Source organism: Telopea speciosissima, chromosome 7 (genome assembly GCF_018873765.1).
Source record: "Telopea speciosissima isolate NSW1024214 ecotype Mountain lineage chromosome 7, Tspe_v1, whole genome shotgun sequence".
NCBI lineage: Eukaryota > Viridiplantae > Streptophyta > Magnoliopsida > Proteales > Proteaceae > Telopea > Telopea speciosissima.
The window spans coordinates 14,433,303-14,457,476 of record NC_057922.1 but is presented as its reverse complement, the minus strand read 5'-3'; the positions used below and the strand labels follow the sequence as shown (position 1 = coordinate 14,457,476).

At 43.0% G+C, this 24,174-nt stretch overlaps 1 protein-coding gene across 1 annotated transcript; it reads right to left on the bottom strand.

Annotated features, from left to right (window-relative positions):
• Positions 1 to 5,203: 5,203 nt before the first annotated feature.
• LOC122668263 lies at positions 5,204 to 9,707 on the bottom strand. Its single transcript, XM_043864852.1, has 2 exons — positions 9,381 to 9,707; positions 5,204 to 5,979 (listed from the first exon to the last, which is right to left on the bottom strand). Exons 1-2 carry the CDS (start codon positions 9,550 to 9,552, stop codon positions 5,204 to 5,206), a joined length of 948 nt encoding a protein of 315 aa, XP_043720787.1. The 5' UTR covers positions 9,553 to 9,707.
• Between the last annotated feature and the right edge of the window lie 14,467 nt (positions 9,708 to 24,174).

Genomic DNA, 24,174 nt, shown 5'->3' with positions numbered 1-24,174 from the left:
TTATTGTAGTTTTCTTTATCCTATTTATATTTTTCTTTGCCCCCCTCCCCCCAATCCCTTTTTTGGGGTTGGGTGGGGATCGAGGGGCCTAGAGCTGTCATACCCTGATTCCAAAACACATTGGAGGTCAAGGGATGGAGAGGCCTGCTGTGCAGCGTTTTTCTTCCAATGTAGTCGGAAGCTGTGGATTATTTTGGTCTCAAACCATTTTGTAGTTTGTTCCTGTTTTTGGCGATGAATTCTGATGGTATTTGAAGCCCTTTCACAACATTTTGTTCGGAGGACACTCCATTTTGTTAAATAACATTAGGAAAGGCTTAATGTGGTTTCCCTCCGAGGTTGCGGACCCTGTTTCCTGATGTGGAGGTAAGAGCGAGTTTCTCATTCTAAGGGTGCATGAAACTGTCCTAAATCTCCCTGATTCAGACACTGTGCAATGAGTGTCAAAGTCCCTTGAAAACTCTTTCAGGAGGTTATGATCAGTCCTTTTTGGATTTGCTGGTTAACAGAGTGTGGAACCCCCTTAGTAAGCCTCGACGTAGTGGGAAGACGGTTTAACATCTAGTTCAATATACCATACTCATAGGAATTTTTATCACCTGCGGTTCCCCTGTCCGGTACGGTTCTCGAGTGCTTCTAATAAAAGGGGAGTGGATCCCACCCGGGTAGTGTGTTCGGTCAAGGGGTGAAATGATCATTTAAGCCCCCCTATGAGAGGAACTGCACAACTGTACCGGTCAGCGAACCTCAGGATGATGAAAAAGTAGAAGAACAGTTGAAATCTGATTTTTCGGAATTGCATCAAACAACTATAGTGAGGTATTAAGTGATGGAACTGTCTAGTAAGCCTCGACATAGTGAGAGGATGGTTAAACATCTGGTTCGATATTACCATGGATTTGCCCCTCCATTTCCTCCATTACATCTAATAGGGGAGTGGAAATGACCACCCTACCCTCTGCACGGGTGGGGTCCATTCCCCCCTATTAGATGTAATGGAGGAAATGGAGGGGCAGATAAATGGAGACGATAATTTTCCATGTTACCATACTCATAGAGGAAAACGAAAAAATAGAAGAGTTTTAAATGGAATCTGATTTTTCAGATTTGGATCCCAACAACTATATTGGACTGATGTGATGGGCATTGAGATTGTTTCGATGCATTCTAATTATGCTTGGAATCTTAGGGATCCATCATAAAAGTGTAAAAACCGTTGGATGTAAGTGGATCTATAAGAGGAAGAAGGACGTGGGTGAAAAAGTAGAATGTTTTAAAGCAAGAATGGTAACGAAAGGGTACACCCAATCGGAAGGGGTGGATTATGATGAAATCTTTTCACAGTGACAATGATAAAATTCATTCAGATTTTATTGTTTATAGTTTTTTATTTTTTTGATAAAAGGATTTCATTAACGTGAGAACAAAGTTCCCGAAGCATCCGTAAACAACAAAGGGGATAAGAAAGGGGGAGGGATCGAAGCCCGAAAAGCATGAACAAACTGAATACCATCAAAGAAAGGAATGAGTGAACAACAGTCTGAAACTATTGCCGCTATCCTCCAAGGCGCCTCTGTGGTGTGCCCAGTGAGAAGATGGATGAGGAGTAAGTTGTCACTCTCAATGATAATGTGTTTCAAATTCAGGTTTCGAGCTAGTGACATAGCTCGTCTGGCCGATAAAGCTTCTGCCACTAACGCAGAATTCCATCCAACACCTTCCGAAAAGGCACAAATAAACCTCGCCGGACTATCTCGACAAACTCCTCCAATCCTCGCATCACCTGGATTTCCCTTGCTTGCTCCATCTATGTTAAATTTGAGGAAAGGAGAAAGGGGCTTGCTCCATCTATTGTCTATAATAACACACTATGATTATGAGATTTGGCATATGGATTAGTAGACTACTTTTTTGAATGGACATCTTGAAAAAGGTATCTACATGCAACAAGAAGGGTTTATTTCTCCAGGATAAGAGAACATAATATGCAAGCTGTTGAGATTCATTTATGGATTCAAGCAAGCATTAAGGAGTAGGAACATCCAATGGTCAAAACATTTGGGTTTGATCAAAAGATGGATGACCGATGAAAAAAAAAATAAGTGGGAGTACAGTGTGTTTCCTAGTTCTATATGTGGATGACATATTGTTGATTGGGAATGACGTAGGCATGCTCTCTTCTGTCAAGACATGCCTGTCCTCTATGTTCTTAATGAAGGACTTAGGAAATGCAAGTTATATTTAGGGAATCAAGCTTATAAGAGATTGCAAGCTTATGATGGTGGGACTTTCTCCGTCCAATTGTTGGGAAATGTTTTGGAAAGCGGCTTACTAGAATAGCGATGTTTGCCATCTCTGAGCGACTCTGCTGAGCAATTGGCTGCTTTACTAGCTCATTTACAGGATGATGGGCCACCGGTAAAATAAAGCCCACAGAGCGGTAGAGGCACTAGACTTTTAACAATATCTTTTAAGGGATGGCTAGTCCAAGATGCTGAACAACAAAGTTTGATTTTGAAAAAACACCATCATTATGGGAATGTACACACGATAGAAAAATTACGTCAATCGATTTAGAATGCAAGTTCTAAGAAAAGAAGTGTTCCTACTCCTAGTTCTATATGTGGACAACATTTTGGAAAGGTTTAGAGTGCAAATTCTAAGAAAAGAAGTGTTCCTTTCAGACATAGCACCACTCTTTCTAAATCACTGTGTTTTCATAACTCGAACGATGTTGACACTATTAAGAAGTTCCTTATGCTTCGATGTTGTGCTCTAGACCAGACATTTGTCATGTTGTTTGGATGGTGGGTTATCACCAGTCAAACCCTGGACCATAATATTGGACTATTGTCAAGTGCATCCTGATATACTTGAGAACAAAGATTATTTCTTGGTGTATGGTGCAGATACACTATTAGTCATGTGATATACAGATTCTAATTTCCAAATTGTTGAGGATGACAAAAAGTCCATTTCGATCTGATATATTATTCATGATGGGAGGAGGGGGCAGTCATATAGAAGAGTGCTAAACAAAAATCAACGATAGACTCCACAGCTGAAGCAGAGTACTTGGTAGCTTGTGAAGCAGCCAGAGAGGGTGTGCGGTTGAAGAAATTATTAATTGACCTTAATGTGGTACCTGAGCTAGTATAACACCCAATTTAGTTATATTGTGATAACAAGAGAGCTATAGTCCAGGCAAAGCAACCAAGAACATATAAGAGAAATAACTAGGTGGAGTTGAAATATCATCTCATCAGGGAGATTATACAATGTAGCGATATCAGTATTTTCAAGGTTGACATTGCAGATAATTTATCGAATCTCTTGATAAAGGGACTTACACCAATTGTATTTAATAGACATGTTGACACCATGGGTGTAAGATTGATAGGACATTGGTTTTGATATAAGTGGGAGATTGTTGGATATATGTTTATCTATGTGTGTGTCCATCAAATCCATTTCAATAATGATTGATTTTATTAATTTCCGTTGATATTTTGGGTGATGGTTGCCGAAGGTATGACCTTAAAATGTTTACAACTAGGGATAGAATTAGGCATTCTAGTCTCACAATGTGATCGCAGAATATAGTATGAGCATTCATATGGTATGTGTGTTGAATGTGATCATTCGATATTCTTGTATGGAATACCACCAGTTGTTTGTGCAACAAGAATCTCCAATAATTGTTTTGTCCTTATACTTGAGAGATCCTTATCGTTGCAGCAGTGCATTATGCGTTTATAGTGTACCAAAGGCTTCACTAGCTATATATCGGTGCGCTTGACGTACAGTGTTCCGTTGTAACTAGAAGAGATACTCAACAAGATATCAATTTCTCGAAAGATAGAACATCTTGAGAGAGTTTTTTGACTTTGATTGGATGGAAATTCCAATATTAATGGCTGTTTTGTAAATTGTTATTTTAAATTATTATTATAAATATAATTATATTTTAAAATTATTATATCCAATCACTAATTCAGACTCTTTGATATTGGCCGTTTGACGGATTAGGGTTTTTTGGCGGTATTCGTTTCCATATTTGTATGCCTGTTATGGGACATTAATAAGTGGAAGGACTAAAATGTAATGAAGGTTTCTATCACATGGGGTTAACCGTTTACATATTGCATTAATTGTTCTTATGTGCAATGATGGACAAGTTGCGAGATCACCCTTTTGGATCACACCACTTAGTCAGATCACAACCATTGGTTTTAAAAACTCTCTGGTTATAAATATGATAGTTATGAAAGACTATAATGACTCTTATAAATTGAGTGAGTCCACATAGAGAGGACGAGAAAGTTTCTTTTCCATTAGGGTTTCTCTATTGAAGGAGTTTCTTCTACCAAGCTGTGGTGGGTACAAGTGCTGCATTCTATTGGATGATACCTTAACATAGAGGGGAAGGGGTTCCCAACGGTCAAATTTTGATTTGACATTCTGCATCATCCAACAAAAGTAACACATAGTTGACCAAACCAGATACGAGAAGGCTGACAGCTTTGCATGTTTTCAAATTTTTGTGTTCATCAATCTCTAGTTTACCTTGGAATATTTGAGGAAAGATGGAGATTCCATCCTCAATCAGAAAGAACTTGAGAATATGATAATTTTGACAAATCGAAAAAACTAATAATAAGAAATTCTATCTGGACATATATAGATACATTAAAAAAATACCGAACCAAGTTTTCCTCAAGCCACGGTCAATGAAGGAGGATTTCTTTAACCGATGGTCATCATTGTGCTTGGACAGCGTAAGAAAATTGTGAAGGGAAAATTTATCCTCCAACAAATTATTTTTTTTTTTTTTTTGGGGTGGGGGAGAGGGGTAAGGTAATAATGGGAATTTTTCAGTTTTAACTTTCAAGTGCTTTCATTTTTTTTAAAGTACAATCCATGTTTGAACCATCTTCCAAAGTCACAGACAAATGCAATCACATTAAACCAAACAGAAAAGTTCTTATAAACAAAGCAACTGATGAATCATTGAATGTAAAAGAATCACCTATACCTTTCTGGACATGCTAGCTGTTATATAATATTATGAACACCTTTCCTTCTCCCTGCAACAAACCATAAATTATAAATAAAAAAAAAACCAAAAAGGAAGAAGATAAATCAATCACCTACTCTTAAAATCACTGGTGTACCTCAATATCCCTCTACAGAGAGACTCAACTTACTCCCATATTTGTTTCATAGAAGAGTGTTGAAGGTGAGTCTCCCCCTTCTCAAACTCTCCACTCTTGTGAATGCTGCCTCCTTCATCAACAGGTCCATAACTGCTTCCCCAACTTCCTGAAAGTCGTCTAGTTGGTGAGAAATATCGAGGAGTCTGAACATGACTCATTTGTTTCCTTCCAAAATCACTTCGACCCATTGAGACAGGGGTTGTCCCAACCCTTCCATGTCCACACCCATTTGAATACGAGAAATGTAGCCTTGATGGAGGGTAATAAGAATGTGCATGTTGCTGTTGCATTTGGTGACCATGGTGGTTTTGCTGTTGAAGGCTACTAAGATTAGGAGAGCTATTGACCCTATGCATATCATTCATTCGCCCACTAAATCCCTCAGGAATACTTGATCTTGGGGATGTTCCGGCCGACGAGATCGTCGGACGGTTAATGCCGGTAGAGCTACTTCTTATGTTAAAATTAGGGCTACGTACTAAGTTGATTGCATCAATGTAACGTTGCTCGAGTGAATTGCTCGCCATATTGTTCATTTGGTTTTCGATTGGTATAGGCGGGTGGGAGGAGAACAAGAACGTTCGAAGCCTTGGGGTACTACCACCTTCGGATAATTGTGTCTCATGGCGATCATATTCGTGGAGCATGTGGTTGAGGTCCTCATCGCATGTTACAGAAACTAAGACATCCAAGTCTTCTGGTATCAATTGGTACTTGAGTACTACGTCAGTTTCAGCTATAGCAGCAAGCTTCTTCATTAGCTCTGCCAAGAAAAAAGGGAGAAATTTTTAATCAAAATTCTCAATCTGAGTGTCAATGGCATAGGGACTCTGTTTTTTTTTTTTTTTTTTTTTTAATGCAAAGAGGACATTAGCTCAAGGAAAAACCAGCATAAGAAAATAATTCAAGAAAGATCCTTTTGAATGAGAAAGAAGAAGCATAGATGGCAGTGATTTAGAATGAAAATGTGGGATGGGATGTAGGATTTGGACCCTTGGCGGCCTGAAGTTGATTGGCCATCGTGCTGTATGCGCTCAACTCCCAGGTCGCCACTTCCATGTCGATCCAATGGTTGATAGACGGGGGGCTCAATTCAAAATTCAAAATAGTTGGAGCTCATCTATAAACCAATGGATCGACATGGCAACTTAGGAGTTGAACGTGGCACAATGGCCACTCACCCCAGGCCGCAGAGGATCCGAATCCGATGGATGTAAGCAAGATGGGCCCATCAAACATGTTACTTTTCCTTTTATATTTTCAACCAATTGTTAAAATTCCTAAGCTGAATTTTTTACTATTATTATAAGATGTAAGCAATACATTTATTCTGATACTCATTAGCTAATTAGATGCTAATGTGGAAAGCACTGTAGAAACTAAAACCTACTCACAATCCAAAAAGCACAATAAATAGAAAAAAGAAACAATCACAAATGATCACAATACAAAGATTTACGTGGTTTGGCAATGTGTCTATGTTCATGAAAAGATGAAAATAATTTTTACTAACAATGGAGAAAGGGTTACATGCTTATGTCCCCACTCCTCTATGTATTTACAAAGAATTCCTACTAACCCTAATAACCTCATCGCAATAATTTATAGGAAAACAAAGATGTACAAATTTTCCGAATTACCCTCAAGCCCAACGGACTTTAACAGCCCTTCAGAAACACCCCACGGGCCAGTCCACTAAAAATATAAGACATCAACCCTCAACAAACATGTTCATAAAAGTGAGGGTTACTTAATTATAATAATCCCCCTATATTTACCTTGTATTTATTCAAACTTCCCTACTCCAAACTTCTTTTCTGATTCTCCTAAAAAATCTAAACTTCCACCTCTCTTTCTCCCCCGTTAATTCAAAATCCATAGATTTCCTTTGATTCCCTTCCCTCCTCCCCTCCAACCTCTCCCACATAAGGGTATCAAAATGGAATTGAAATTGAAAAGGGAACCAGAACCGGAACCGGCTATTTTACAACCGAACCGTTTTAAGATGACTTTCACGCTTCCCCTATGCTGTCGGAGCTCAGTTAACCGGGAATCAAATGTCCAACACCACCACCCTTAAGAGCCTTTAGGGTGTTTATGTTTGTCTTAGAGTCCGACGCAGAGGATGCCGATGGGAGAAAACCAGAACCGCAAAACCCATTGATAGAGACGCATGTTCCCTCTCTATGCTTTAGTGACCTATCTGTGTGTGCTTCTTCATGGTGCAAACCTAAACTACGAGGAAGTTTATTTTGGGTCTTTCAGCACCACGAATTCTCTTCTCTCTCTAATTGTTTCGGGTTGGTATTGACTCCGCAACCGGGTTTATAAGACCAAGACCGAACCAACGTACGGGACGAACCAATGATCGATCAATAGACCGACCAATTAGAGAGCAGTTTCAGATTCACCCAAAAACTTAACTGTATGAACATAGTTAGTTACAGCACGTTTTTTTAAACGTCGTTTTCTTGTCATGTTTTTTTTTTTTTTTGGGGTGAAATTTTTCGAATTTTTTGATCTCAAATACACACCAAAGAAAGGCTTAAAAACTGTTTTAAACACATTTACCATTTTTTGAGTGAAAAAATATAATTTATTATTATATACTTTAGGCCTCGTACATCAAATATAATATTTTATTAATAAGACATAACTTGGCCCACAGTTTATGTGTGTATATTGTCAAATTTTTTTGGCCCAGTATTACCCACACTCATTCTAGCTGTTGAACATTGATTATTCATTACCAAGAAAAAAAAGATCATTGATTATTATTAAGGGCGATTTTCTAAATATACAATGAGATAAGAAAAAGAATTACAAAACAAGTAGGTTTATAAGAAAAATAAATATAGAAACAAAGTAAAATTTAGTTGATTTGTAATTAACTTTCTTATCTCATAGATCTAGGCAATTTTCTTTTATTATTATTATAATAATTGATAATAAAAAAACCTAACTATATTTGGGAGAAAACAAAGCAGAGCTACTAATGCACATTAGAAATGCTTCAATACAAAGCCTAGATAAGTGGCCATGGGTTCGAGTCTTTGAAAATAACTTCTTTGCAAAGTGGGGGTAAGTCTGCGTACATTATAACCCTCCTCAAAACTTAAAGTGACGGGGACCCTGCGAGCCTCATGCAATAGGTATACCCTTTCTTTGTTGTAGCAAAGTGGTACTCAATTTACTGTCTAGATTTGTACTAAAGCATTTCTATTGTGCACTAGTAACAATGCTTTAATGTTCTGCATGATATTCACCACTTTCAATTACACTGCGTTCTTAAGAAGCATGAAAATAGTGTTGTATCTGTGTTGTGTATTAGTGTATATCCGTCATTCCATTGTCTTAAAAGTCCGTTAACCTTTTGGGATTGGTGTGTGGTTTGTGTGATTACATTTTCATTAAAAAAAATAAAAATTTGTATGGGGTATGTGTGCATGTGGTATGTGGTATGTGTTGTGTATATCCATTCCAGAGTCCTAAAAATCGGTTAACCTTTTCAGATTGGTGTGTGGTTTGTGTGATTACCCTTTCATAAAAAAAATAAATGATATTATTCAGTATTGTAATTTTAAGGAAAAATTATGTTTACCATCCTTATAGTTTGAAAAAATTACATCGATCCTCTTCAAAATTATGCCTACCTCCCTCCAAAGGAGAGGTGAAAGTAAATTTGAGGGGGATTGATATAATTTTTTCAAACTACAGGGTTTTTTTTTTGTAATTTTCCCTTTAATTTATTATCTAATCTTAGGCGAGCAAGGATAGAAAGGTGGAGGTTTTCTGTTTTTGATAATCCTATTCGAAATCTACGCCGTTTATCAAATAAAGTTTCAAAAATTTTGCAGTTTCCGTTGTAACAAACTATGGTCTTTAACTCTCGATAACTTCAATCCTAACTAGCTGACCTGTCAAAGACGTTAACCGTTAAATTACTACTCGATCTAAGCTATCTCAACCGTCAAATTGGAATCAGTATGGCACACGGTTTTGTACTGACCGTGGCGGACGATACTGAACCTGCCATGCACAGCTTTGTAGCACTGGTAATGTACTGAAACCAGCACACGACGGCGTAAAATAGCCTTCGCCGTCGCAGAGAAACTAAATTGTGGGGAAAAAGAAGAAGAAGAAGAAGAAAAAAAGGAGACTTGCCTGAGAAACCAATGTCGCGAGGAAAGGCGACGACACGTGTCTCGCCGCCAACATACTTGAGCTGGCCATCGCTGGGCCTTGGCAATATCTTCCCACCATGGCTACACAAGAACTTCACGCGACTCTTCGGCGACACCGTCGCCGCTTCCTCTCCACCACCAACCGATGCCATAACACTTCTCTCTCACTCTCTTCCGCCGAATATATATCCGCGTTTTTATCACCTCCACAAAATGTTGGTCTACCGATGAATTCACTGATCAGAAGCCGACTTTTCCCGACCGGATAAATAAGGGACTCCGATAACCACCGTTTCGGAGCGCCGATCGGTATCAGCAGAATGTGTCGAGAATCGGTTCTCTCGAATTCCAATTAATCTTCCTCTTCTTCGTTTACGACCTGAAACCAACACGCAGAGATATAAATAAATCAAAATCAACAGTTGTTTTTTAAATCAGCTAAATTCATCAGAAAATATCAACATTCTTGCTCGAATCGATTAAGCGAAAACAGAGAACCTAAGAAATTAAAGTTCATTCATGGAAGAACTAAACAAATAAGAATCGGAGCTTTATTCTACATGAATCGATTCTCAGAGAGAAATCACAGGACGCAGAGGAGAAAACAGAGGTTCTTTGATTATAAAAGAAGGAAGCTGAGATGATAGGGAGAGAAGAATAGGCTTAAGCACATTGAGTTGTGTGGTTCATGTAGATAGCTTCGTTGATTGGGAATTTGAGATGAGAAGGAAAATTTCTGGATAAAATAGGGGATTTCGTACCTGTATAAATCTGCAGAACGGACATAGATTGTTGGAGAAAACAAAAAATCCATAAGAAAAACAAAGCTTAAAATTTTCACATTTTTTGTTCTTCCTATTACTAATAAAAGAAAAGAAGAGAAGGGAGAAGAGGAGACGAATGGGAACGAAGAAGTACAATTATTTTATTCGATAATCCGGAAAAAGAGGCGCTTTGAACGACGGAGTTTTCCTTTTTCACCCCAACCACAGGTTTCCTCTTCCGCTCCACCACTGTGCCCTTCTCTCTCGCTCTCTCTTTCGCTCTCTCGCTTTGAGTCGCTGGCTCTCTCTCTCTCTCTCTCTCTCTCTCTCTCTCTTTATACCAAATAACTAATGAGAACCAGAATATACCAACTTCCTTTATTATCCATCTCCTCCTCTCCGCTTTTATAAGCGAAAATTAGGGCAAATATTCATATATTAGGCTATTAGCATTGGAGCCTTTTGAAATGACAAGACTGACCTTACATTAATGGATTACACTTTCGCAGTTTCGCCTTGAAAAAAAAAGATAAGTTCTAGAATCTACAAAATAAAAAAAGAAAAACATTAATTATTTACAAAACTTGTAAGCGTAAAAAGAGAGTCAAATACACTTGTTTTATAATTTTCTTCTCATAAAATCAGGTAATTTCCCCAAAAAACATTATTTGAATTTTTAGTCTGTTAGGATTATTTTTTTGGGTAAGGAAACCTTTGGGTTTTCTTTTCATTATATGTATAAGTATTGGAAGTGTTGCGTCAAGAAATCGTCGAGCGGTCCTGCGAGTGCCGTCACCCTGCAAGTGGACCAAAGGGGTCAATCGAGAGAACCGGTGTGGTCCGGCCTAGGGCCTCCGATGCCAAAGTTAGATCTCTGGCGCAAGCGAATGAATAGTGATTATTCGGATGAGTTTAGATGTCCCCTATGGGGTTGTGTACCTTTGCCTTTTATAGTAGCATATGGCGGTGTGGAGAGTCCCCGTTTGATTGACGATTGTGCCGTTGAGTGGATAGAGGCCCTGGTAGCGGGGCTCTATCACGATTGGCCATCTCTCCGCGGGAGGGAGTGTCCTGGTGGCATCGGGATCCTTGGTGGATAGATATCCGCGTGTGGTGATAACGTCCTTGGTGCTTGAATCCGTCCGGATGACGTGACCTCTAAGGGTCTAGAGTCCTGGTAGTGACATGAGTCTTAGCGATACGATCGGGGTCGTAGATGGGTGGCCCCCACCTCGGTGCCCATGATCTTGCGCTGGGTGAGGCCGCGCAGTGAGGAGGCCGCGCTGGGTGAGGCCGCGCCTAGGTGAGGTCGTGAGGAGGCCGCGCTGGGTGAGACCGCTCTGGGTGAGGTCGTGAGGAGGCCGCGCCCGGATGTGTGGCCGCGCCGAGTAGTGGCCGCCCGAATGGTCTTTGGGACTCCGGTTCGTTCCCCTTGGCTATGGGGCGGGTCGTCTATGACACGTGGCGGTCGTTGATTGGCCCCGTGAATATTGGATGTATCATTTGCCCCCACTCTCTTGGGATAGGATGTCCAAGAGAGTAGGTGTCTTTGCATAGTGAGGGGTCCGCTGCGAATAAACTTTCTGTGGGGTTTGCCGTAAATCCACTAATGAGGTAGGAGAGGTTGGGGTTCAAACCTTACCTCCTACACTTTTTCTTTTTGTTTTTGTGGGTATATGTTCCTTCCTCTCCCTTCTTCTTTCACTTCTCATTTCTCTTTCTTACTTTTTGTCTCCCCTTTTGTTCTCCTTTAATTCCCCCTTTTTGTCTTTTGTCCTCTTTTTGGTGCCCACCATGTGCTTGTTTTTGGGTCACCTCCACTAGTATCCCCTTTGCTTGATTTTGGGTCCTTGCCTTTGGGTTGTGTTCTCTTGGTGCCCTTGGCCTCGCTTCGATCGGGGTTGGATCTTCGGAGGAGCGTTCCCGGATCGCCTTCTTCCGTGGGTACTCCGCCCTCTATACCCTCCCCTAGTGATACTGGTGGACGAGTGGGACCTTCTAGTGTCTCCGGTCCCCGTAGGGATCGTCGACCCTCTGGGCGGCATCCTCATACCGCCGGTCCTGGCGATAGGTTAGGCCTGTTGCTAGCATCTTGTCACCCTCGACTTGGTTTCCCTCCGCGAGGAGTTTCATATTCCCGCCGAGGTCATGTTGCGTGCTCCTGGGCCCGGCCGAGTATGCCTTCTCTCATCGTGCGGGGAGATCTGCCTCTCCGTTCATTTTTCCTCCAGGGCCTTCGCCTTCCTATCCCTCGCTTTGTCGAGTTGGTGTTAGAGCATTGGCACCTCACCCCTGGCGGTGTTGCCCAACTCTTGGAGGGTGATCTTGGGTTTCTATGTCTTCTTCGCCCCTGGGTGCGCCACTGCTGTTCTCCCACTTTTATCTGTTGAAGAAGGGGAACCATGGATGTTATCACTTTGCTCGCCGCGTGCTCAAGGGGCCCTATGCCTCTGTGGAGCTTCTCACGGGGATTACTAGCAACGTGAAGTATTGGAGGGATCGCTTCTTTTTGCCACGGTCCCCGATGCCCACTACGGACCGTTAGGGAAGTTATTGACCTCAAGAGGGTCAATCGGGGGCTTGAGTGAGTGATTTTGAGGGTGACTCCCTCAAGCCGTGCCTGGGTCGCGATCCGTTCCACGTCCGGGAGTTGGACTCGGAGGCCTTCTGTCTCTCTGGAAGTTGAGTCCTGGTAAGAGCGCTGTCTTTTGTACTTGATTGGCATGTTCACTTAACTCCACCGCCCATGCTATCAATCGTCCGGAGACGTCCCCTTGTGCAATATCTTCTTCAAGGGTAGGTCCGTGAGGAGGCTGCGATGGTATGGGCTTGGAAGTATGGTCGTAGCTTCTGGCTGCCATTACCACCGCATAGGCTACCTTCTCGATCCTAGTGTACCGGTTTCGCATCGATCGGGACATGGCCGCGTAGTAGATGGGCCTCTGGACTTTGTCTTCTTCCTTAAGAGATCTGCGGCCGCGACAGGGGTGGCGGCGGTATAGCGCAACTCTTCGTTAGGTTCCGGTCGCCCAGCGGTGGGCTCTCTAGGTACTCCTTCAATTCTCCGAACGCCTTTTGGCACTCTTCCGTCCATGTGAAGTCCTTAGGGCTTGGAGGTTCTTCAATGTTTTGAAGAATGGTAAGCACTTATCACCTGATCGTGACACGAACCTGGAAAGGGCGGCGACCCTCCCATTCAACCTCGCACTTCCCGACCGTTCGAGGAGGTGCCATCTCTTGATGGCCTTGATCTTGGATGGGTTAGCTTCTATTCCACGACGAGACTATGAACCCCAGGAATTTTCCGACGTTACACCAAGGCGCACTTTGCGGGGTTTAGCTTCATCCGGTTCCTCCTCGATCTGCGAAGGCTTCCTCTAGATCGGTCGGTGTTGATTGGTGTGGGCGCTTTTCACAAGCATGTCATCCACATATACCTCCATGTTGCGCCCGATCTGCTCCTCGAACATCTTGTTGACCATTCTCCGGTAGGTGGCCCTGCATTCTTTAACCGAACGGCATGACGTTGTAGCATTAGTTCTCTTTGTCCGTCCGAATGCGGTGTAAGACTCGTCATCCTCATACATGAGGATCTGGTTGTATCCGGAGTAGGCGTCCATGAAACTCGGCATCTCATGGCCGGCGGTGGCGTCGATCGATGGGTCGATCCGGGCGTGGGTACTCATCTTTTGGGCATGCCTTGTTCGTGTCGGTGTAGTCGACACACATCCTCCACTTCCCACTTGGCTTTGGTACCATGACCACGTTGGCGAGCCATGTTGGGAACTTCTCCTTCTCGATGAACCCGATCGGCTTAACTTCTCGACCTCCTCCTTGATTCTGCTTGTCGGTCAAGGGCGAAGTTACGCCGCTTCGTGAATGGGCTTCCTGGTTGGGTCGACATGTAGTCGGTGTTCCACTATGGAACGTGGTATTCCTGGCATGTCGGAGGTCGACCATGCGAAGACATCCATGTTCGCTTGGAGGAGGTGTCCAAGCCCTTCTTTCTGTTCCTTGCTTAGCAGAGCCGACCTGAACGACCTTGGAGGGGTCATCCTGGGCCGAGGGGCCATGGGATGAGGTCTTCCACCGCCTTCCCCTTCTCTCTCTGTCGATTCATCTGTCTAGTCACTGATCATGCTCTCTAGGCGAGTGCCATTCCACGGGTGTTGCCATTATTCTTTTTCATGAAGGTGGCGTAGCACTCCTTGCTTTCTTCGATCTCCTCGGACTTCGCCTACCCCATTCTCGGTGGGGAACTTCATCTTGGTGAAGTGGTGATATGACTCCTCTAAGGGTCACAATGATGGTCGCCCTAAGAGGCCGTTGAAGGACACCACGGACTTGACTACCATGAAGTTTACCATGATGGTTACTTGTTGAGGGTGTACCCCGAAGGTGACGGTAGCTCTATGGTACCTCGATGGAGGCGGTGGCACCGAGAATCCATGGAGATAAGTGGGCTCGGTTTGAGCTGGTCGTCCCCGAACCCGAACGTCGATAGGCGTCCAAGGAGAGTGCGTCAACGGACGCCCGTGTCTATCAATACCCTATGTACGTCGATTGGCTACCTCCACCTGTACTACCGGGGCATCTTCATGCGGGAAGTTTAGTCCTTCCAAGTCTTCATCCGAGAAGGAGATCACCGCCTCGGTCTTGGCTATCTTCTTGGGCTTCTCTGCCACTCCCACGAACCTGGCATGAGCTTTAGCTTTCGGTGGACTCTTGCCTGGTCCTCCAAGTATGGTGAGGATGGGAGGTCCCTTGGTGCCACTAGGTTGTGGCATCTCTCCGCTCTTCTGGGCGGTCTCTCTCTCGATCTGTTCTTCTTTCTTCTCGTCTCGGCTCCACTCTGTCTCCGTCGCGACCTCTATCTCCTTGGCACGAGCGGTTGTCACGTCTCCCCTTCACATACTTGTTCAAGCTTCTGCTTTACCGGTTGTTCTATCTCTCTCTTCAATTGATAGCACTCCTCGTGTCGTGCCCATTCTCTTTGTGGAAGAGACAATATTTGTTAGGGTTTCGCTTCTCTGGCGGCGCTAGCATGGGTCGTGGCCAATGGAGTAGGTCACGGTCTTGGATCTGCATGAGTATCCGGGACTGGTGGTGTTGATGGGTGTGAACTCGGGGTGCTTGCCCTCTCACTTCTCTCAGGCGGCGATCTGTCCTCCGGATGGGCGGTCGCTCCGCTCTTGTCGGCGCTCTGTCCTCGACCTCTTACCCTCTTTGCGGTCATCAGTCTTGGCCTCTTGTTGTCCGTGGCTTGGCCTCGATTATTTTTGTTCTAGCTTGTAGTACCTCGGCCATATTTGCAAACTCGTTGCACCGCTCCAGGAGCTCTTTCATAGTCCTGGTCTCATGACGTGCCAGTCCTTGATCAAGTCCAGTCCCTAATACCTCTGCTAGGGCTGCATGTGTGTCCGGTCATCCAAGTCTCGAACCTCCGGGGACTCCTTGGTGAACCTGGTAACGTATTCCCGAGAGATTCCCCAGGGTTCGTACCACGTTTAGTAGATTGACGGTGGTCTTCTTACGCTTGAGCGCTTTGGAAACGGGTGACGAATCTGTTCACATAGCTCGCAAACGAGAATATAGATCTCGGTCGTAGCCTGGAGAACCATGATGTGGCTGCTCCCTTAAGGGACGCAGGAATGCCCGACAGGATACCACGTCCGGCCCCCATACAGCGTCATCATGCCATTAAAGTAGTTGATGTGGTCATTAGGGTCTGGTACCACTGTAGAGTTCAAAGGTGGGTAGTCGAAACCGGAAGGTAGTGTGGCGACATGATCTCTCGGAGAAGGGGTGTTGTCCAGGTATGGAATGTGTCTCGCCTTTGGTCTGCTTCTTCAACCCTTCCACTTCTCATCCAGGTCGCGAGTCTTTGATCGAGCTCCTCGTCCCGTGTCGCCCCCACACCTGGCCGGACGTTCACTGCGACCTCGTTCACGCTCTCTCCTGGATGTCCCCTCCCGCCTTGAGTGTTGGTAGGATGGGGAATGGTCACGCCGTGATGAATCTGCGTGAAGGTGAGGGGCTTTCTTCTCGTAGGTCCGGCCGTCGTGGTATGTGACTTTCTTCCGGTCGTCCAGTCGAACACGAGACCTCCGGACCGATCTCGTGGGCTAGACACCCTCGCCCGGGTGTTGGCGTCCTCCCACGTTCTGACCGTGGTGAGAGGTCTCTTGTTGAGGTATGGACTCCACCCTTGCTGCTGGTGAAGTCCTCCGACGGTGAGATGTCGCACGCTGCGTCGGTATTCTCGAAAGAGTCGTTGTTCATCGAGGATCGCTGCGTTGCGTCGTTGATCGACCCACGATGGCGGAGCATTGGGGTCGGTGTCACCTCCACCACCACATCGTTGGCCTCATCATTGTTGGGCTCGGCGATCACGAATCGGTCATTAAGGGGGATCTCCTCCTCCGAGGGACATGGTCCTGGTCGTTGGCTCTGCGGCGAGAGCCCTCGGGTGGTGATCCATTCCTTGCTCCGTTGTTGGTGGTGGTAGTCTTCCTTCGTGCCATTGAATGAGTATGGAAGCGAGCTAGTAGTCGTAATGGCTAGCGTCGTTCCCACGAGCACGGCGCCAATCAAGCGTCAAGAAATCGTCAAGCGGTCCTACGAGTGCCGTCACCGCAAGTGGACCAAAGGGGTCAATCGAGAGAGAACCGGTGTGGTCCCGGCCTAGGGCTCTCCGATGCCAAAGTTAGATCTCTGGCGCAAGCGATGAATAGTGATTATTCAGATGAGTTTAGATGTCCCCTATGGGGTTGTGTACCTTGCCTTTTATAGTAGCATATGGCGGTGTGGAGAGTCCCCGTTTGATTGACGATTGTGCCGTTGAGTGGATAGAGGCCCTGGGTAACGGGGCTCTATCCGATTAACCATCTCTCCGCGGCGGAGTGTCTGGTGGCATCGGGATCCTTGGTGGATAGATATCCGCGTGTGGTGATAACGTCCTTGGTGCTTGAATCCGTCTGGATGACGTGACCTCTAAGGGTCTAGAGTCCGGTAGTGACATGAGTCTTAGCGATACGATCGGGGTCGTAGATGGGTGGCCCCCACCTCGGGTGCCCATGATCTTTGCTGGGTGAGGCCGCGCCTAGGTGAGGTCGTGAGGAGGCCGCGCCAGGTGAGACCGCTCCGGGTGAGGCTGTGAGGAGGCCGCGCCCCGGATGTGTGGCCGCGCCCGAGTAGTGGCCGCCCCCGAATGGTGCTGGGACTCCGGTTCGTTCCCCTTGGCTATGGGGCGGGTCGTCTATGACACGTGGCGGTCGTTGATTGGCCCTGTGAATATCGGATGTATCAGGAAGAAAATTTTGTATATCGACCACCAAAATGGAGGAAAACTTGTTACCTATTTGACAAATCATCGATAATACATTTCTTTTTGATTTTCTTTTTCTATTTTATTCTTAAAAATGTTTTAAACATGAGACATGCCATCATCCACATATTTTCATAAGTAAAGCCATTACCAACTACACTAGGCAGTTGACGCCTTGATGACAAAGAAATTTTGGTTTTGAGTTCAAAATTTGTTCATTTAAGGAGTATTAAAAGTGCTTACATGGAAAAGAGATAAGAAATTGGTGGAAATTTTTTTGAGTGTTGGATATGCTTATTTGGAAAATAAATAGATAAGAAAATGCTGAGATATGCTTATAAATACGACTTTATACGATCAAAAGTATGTGTTTTGTGATTGGAGTTCGAACTAATGGAATGATTAATCATGTATTTGTTTTGATTTAATGAATTGATGATTTAGTTAAACACTCTAATTTTATTTTATTTTTAATAGAAAAAACACTCTAATTGCTATTTCTTAGTTAAAGTAGTTGTGTGTTTCTTTGTGTTACTTCAATCAAAATTTTGTATTTTAAGAAAAAAATGAAATTGTTAGTCTAATAAATCATTGAGGATTTCATCAAAAAAATAAAATAAAAATCAATGAGGTGAAGATGGCTTGACACTAATGCAACACTCTGGATGATAGCAGTAGGAAAAAAAAACCCTCTGCAGTACCTTAATCTTGAGGTGCCTTACAGTTCGGACCAGAGAGCTCGACAGGTGAAAAATGCGACATCCAACATTGCTGAGTTCGAGAAGGAAAAAAAAAGAAGAAAATTACAAGATTAGTCAAGATTGGGATTTCCTTTACCAAATTAGCCATCCAATCTTTTCTTTAACCAAATTACCTAAAATAAAATTTGGTATTACAAATTTAGCGAAAACAGTACCCCTGCCTCTACCCACATATGATTTTTTACATTTTTGCCCTCGCTTTCTTCTTCGTCCCCTCTTCCCATTCACCACCTACGCAGCTCTCCTTCTCTAAAACCACCATTGATGACGGAGGTGGTGTCGTAAATGGCAAAAACATTAAAAGGCGGTTTTTGATTAGAGATGGCATTCATGAAATCATTCCAGCAAGGTTTCTTGATGACCTGTGGGTTGCAAATGGATCGACAATTGTCCCGGACAATGTTGAAGAGGGTCTCTCTCAAGGATAGGAAGGGGAGAAACCCTGCGCCCCAGTTTCTTCCCAAGGCAAACAATTCTTCCATGAAACTCCAACTTTGCTAGATTTTCCATTTCCGAACTCAACGTTTGGGTATAACTTAATTTATGTTTTTTTTCCTAGTCGAACGATTTAACAAACCTAGAATGGTTATCTCACTTCGTGGAAGATTTTCTCAGTACCATATCAATCCACCTCAAGCCCCACATACAAAACGAAGAATGGAAACCAGAACCTGCTTGAAACGGAAACCGCGAAGCCCTCCATGAAATTGAAACCTCCCTGTTTCTATTTCCCAACACCGGTCATATGTAAAGCCAGGAGCAAGCGTTCTAAACGAGAGGGCCAACATGGTCGCTGGGGTCGCTTCTGTTACCGAGTCGTTTTACTCATCTTCTTCGTCGACACCACTACTTCGTCATCGTTCTCCTCCATGTCACATCTTGCCTTCTGGGAAAACGTCCACAATGTGGACATGTTGTATACTATCTTGGGAAGCCGCCAGCGAAGAAAAAGAAGAAATTGGTGGCAGAGGCCAATGAAAACCACCACCACCACCAACAACAACAAGAAGCCCCAAGGAGGTGCAGCCATTGCCATATGCAGAAGACACTACAGTGGAAACGGGTCCTTTGGGGGCCAAAACACTCTGTAATGCATGTGGGGTTCACTACAAATTAGGTCGTCTGTTGCCGGAGAATTATCCCCAGCTTGTAGTCTGACTTTCTCCAGAGGTGGCGCCGTCAGTGGTGGTGCTGGACGAGGAGTACAGGGAACTGCGTATGTGGTGGATGGGAGAGGGGAGAAAGAGGAAAGTGCCATGGCAAATCAGAAAGATGAAACTGAGGGTGAAAATGTTAAAAAACGTATGTAGCAAAGGGAGGGCCACTGTTTTGGTTAAATTTGTAATGCCAAACTTTATTTTGGTGCCAAAATTTAGTTAAAGGAAAGATTGAGTAGTTAATTTGGTAAAGTAAAACTCAATCTTGAATAATTTTGTAATTTCTCCCAAAAAAAAATTTGGATTAATCGAGCTCCCACCATTGGATGAAGAATCTTCCACATGCCGAGGTCTCAAACCCAAACTACAAGGCATCATAAGAAAAAGGCATTATAGAGGATTTTGAGTCTATTCTTGTGAACCTGTGCCCTCTTTGAGCCAGGACAGGATTTGGGTTGGGGTTTTCAGCTGTAGGGTGTGCTAGGGTTGGGATATTTAGGCTTGAGATCAAGCCGAGCTGAGTTTGGACTAAAGCCTCGGGCTGACCAGTCCGACGCTAATTTTATATAACTATATATTAAATTATTAATTATTACATATTAGGCTTTAAACCTTTAAGATTATTTTAAGAATAATTAACGTTGATGATGTCTCTCATTGTTTTTAGTGTAAAGTATTCAAATGGTGAAAAAATAGGGCTAGCCTGATCAATCAGGGCCAGCCCTGGCCTTGGCAAAAGTTAGGGTTAATCAGAGTTAATTAGGGCCAACCTGGCCCAGCCTGGCCTAATCAAGGTAGATCACGGTTGGGCTAGGCTGACTGAGCCCGGTAGGGTTGGGCCTGTGTTGAAATATCTCTCAGCCTAACCTCCGGCCGGATTGGGCTTGGGCTGAATTAAGAGGATTCAGACTTGAGTTGGGTTTTAAAAATCCCAGCCCATCAAATAAAAAATGCCTTTTATAATATTGATCTGTCAGGCCATTTACTTTACAATGACTGTTAAACAAGCATTTCTCGCTTTCATTTATTCCTCTTGAGAAGCAAATTGATCCCAAGAAGAAAGGGCAATATCAATACCCACATGGGCGTGGAGAAGCATTCTTCTAGTAAGGGGTTTAAGGATCTTTATCCCCTACAATCCCTGCCCCGTCCAGTTCCCCTAGTACCCCTAACCAAAGGGGGGGGGGGGGCAATGACCATTTTACCTCTGCCCGAACATTCAATTCAGATGGGGTCCACCCCTCTTTTATTACGGGCACTAGGGAATTGGACCGAACAGAGAATTACAGGAGATAATTTTCCCCCTTTTAACCGGGCTGAGATTGAGTGGACAATGGGTCGGGTATTGATATTGTCTTTTTATTTTAGGAAACAAGACGTTGCCTGGTTGCATGGTTCCTAGACCCAAACACATGAGCATGCAAAATTACCATTCAGCCATCTCATGTAGGCAAATGCCCCTGCATGCACTCTCATTGACCTACACATTGGTGCAGGGGCCACGTGACTATGCAACGATCTCTTGCCCTTTCTTTTTTCACTCTCACTGGCCATGCAACGACCTCTATTCGATTTATTTTGCCTTCAATCTCCAGACAACGCTTCACTTAGTAAGGTAAAGAGGCTGATGTTATATGTGGAGCTTAGTGGAATCTTTCTCCAATCTTTCTTTTTTGGGAAAAAGATCTTTGTAGGGGGAGCATGGCCCCTAGGGGGGGAAACGACCACCCCATCTCTCATGAAAGGCGAAAATACCTGCCATGTTAATGCTTCAAAGCATATTCTCATTAGCCCCACTTACACACAAAAGCGACGCTCCCTCACAGAGAACTCTTCCATTTTTTTTTAGGTGAAATCTTCTTCAATCCAAACTCTGTTTTTACTAGAAAATTTAAACATTATTTGGTTCATCCGCTTGCCTTTAGATCAGGAACAAGACATCCTTGTCTAGGGGCTGGGGCCCTTCAAATGCAGTAACACTACTAGCACCCATCTATAATTTTCTCACTTGCTTTTCCAATCAAACACTTCTGGTACCTCATTGGATTGGAGTGTTTTCTAAAAATTACCTTTTTTTGGTCCAAAATTTATATTCTGTGTTTGGCAACTCATACAAGGTGTGTACTTCCCACTTTAGAGTTTCTCCGTCGCAAATTGCCAAGTATCTCCCCTCATCTGTGTCCTATCTCTAATGAATCTACTCACTCAGAATCAATCCATCGTCTTTTCTTCACTCTCCATATGAACACGTTTTGAGTATGTATATCAGTCTCTCTGTTTGGTTGCTAGCGAAATTAAAGGTAAGGGAAGTAAAAGTTTTCAAATCTTAAAAAGGAATTTTTGTAATGAATTACTTAATAATTATATGAGAGAGGGTTCTTTGAGCAAGTGGCATAGAGGATTGCATTACTGATGTGACAAACGGTATCATACATTGGAAGGCCGCAAGGATTACCTTTTCGCTATTGTGTAAACTACTTAATTTTTTTTACCATATGTAATAATGATTTTTACCATATTTAGTAATGACACTTCCTAGATGTAGTTTTATCTTACATTTTAAATCTAAAGGATTTAAATTCTAGGGCCTAATGAGTATAATACTCTACTACTTCCCACTTGCCAGTGACAGAGGATTCTACATACATCTCAATGGCCAAAATTTAATTCAAAATAAGGAAAATTGTTCAAATTTGTTTCAATGTTTTAGTAAAATTACCAAAATGCTATCAAATGAAGATGAATATAAAATACAGAATGACATCTTTTATAATTTTACTCACTTCCTCTACTCATTTTAAGCTGAAATTACACCAATAAAATACGTGTCTTGTCCTTCATCACATGGACTGATCCATGTACTATCATGTGGTAAATAATGAAATGTTATACATCGCTAAACATAATGACAGGAAAAAAATTTAATAACCAAATATTGAATATTTTATAATTAATGATATAATCATGTGGGGTTATGTTAGCTACTTCCTCTACTCATTTTAGTTACTCTTCTTATTGACTTTCTTCTAAACTCTTGTTCAGTGTAGACAATTGTGTGAACACACATACACACTATGATGACCTATAAGCTGCACAGCCCCATCAATTTTTCTGTACAAACGCACATGACAAGTAGTGAGGAAAGTGGCTGATTGAAAGACTTTTACCTCCTGGAGTTCACATGAGTCTTTGCCCAGTGGTCCTCTCACTCATGCCATCCACCATCCTTAAAATTACATTTTATCTAAGTAATTAAACTTAGAAAGCTGGGATTTATAGGTACCCAATTTCTTGAGGAAGACACAAGAAATTCCCATATGCAAGAAAATTACACTAAATAGTATTGTCTTGAGAAAGAGAAAAAAAAGTAGAATCCAATGACTTTTTCATTTTCAGGGGAGAGAGAAAGAGAGAGAGAGGGGAAGGGCAAGAACAAAGCTCAACTATTAATTTAATCCTTCAAAGCTCAAAGTTTTAAGCCTGTAACACCTCTTCTCCAAGTCCCCCATAAGAAACTGGAAGGAGAATATATTAAGGTAACCAATTAAAAAAAAACCTAAAGTCCAAAAAGTTGCTTACATGCTTTTAGGATCTTGCCTTTCTTCTTCTTGGATCTTGTCTTCATGGTGATCAGATCATCATCTTCAGTAGGAGAGAAAAGTGGGCTACTTTGGTCATGAATCCTGGAGTACCCAACTGAAGTTGAAGAAGATCTCCTCATGGAGAATGCCCTCTTCACTGCAGATTGAGGTGATGAGTTGCTGTTCTTCTCAGCCCTGAATCTCCCAGAAGTTGAAGAAACAGAATAGCTTCTATTCAAGATTGTACCGAATATCTCTCCAACTCCATCGTCATTTTCTTGCTTTGGAAATTGCTCAAAAGTATTAGGATGTTTGATCTTGATCATGTCAATAGTTTGTTTGGTTTCTTGGATTTTGGAGGTAGCCACTGTAATGGGTTTGTGACTTTGAGGAAGAGAGAAGAGATCTGAAAAATCCATGGATCTTGGTTTGGTGGTTCTGAACCTTTTGATCTTTGAGTACCCATTCATTGCTCTCTCTCTCTCTCTCTCAGTGTGGTTTAACGGGTGCAACAGAAGATGCAGTAGAGCTAAATTTAGGGGCACTTTCATAGTGGTTTAGGTTGAATTGAGTGGTTGAGGTGGGCCAAGTGATCAAAAGGTGATGCAATTGTCACTCCTTCGTGGACTATCAGTGAGTTTGAGACGAAGTTCAAGTAATAAGTGGAATTGGTCAAGGAATTGGCCTCAACCCGCGGTCCGAATTTCGGATTGGTTATTTATTAAAGGGAAATTTATGAAACACCTCTGACAATGGATCGATACTCAGATCATCCCTTCTACAATAACGGTGTTAGTCCACTGTTAATTATTATTATTTAGATCACCTCTTCTAATGAAACGGTATTAGTCTGCTATTAATTATTATTGTAAAAGAATTATTTTAGCCTTGTACTAAAACTTTAAAATTTAATTTATAATACTATCCTTTCCTTTATCTTCAACATAAAATACTCCACCGCCTCTGCTTCGCCCTGCAACACCACCGTCGCTGCCTCTGCTTCCTTTAACTACCCTTTCCCTCTCCTTCTAGGGCTTCCATGCTTGACACCGGCAAACTCGGGTAAACCGTTCCTCCAAGATCAATCACATTGACAATCACACTTTGTTCTACCTTCCCTGTCTGTTCTCTCGGGTGAAATGTGACCACAGAGAGAGAGAGAGAGAGAGAGAGTGGTGTTGGGT

Excerpts from the sequence above, each read along its gene's own strand:
- LOC122668263 (XM_043864852.1), bottom strand. The coding sequence starts at position 9,552 with ATGGCATCGGTTGGTGGTGGAGAGGAAGCGGCGACGGTGTCGCCGAAG. Across the intron at positions 5,980-9,380 it reads TCGCGACATTGGTTTCTCAG|AGCTAATGAAGAAGCTTGCT; the intron begins GCAAGTCTCCTT and ends TTTTCTTGGCAG.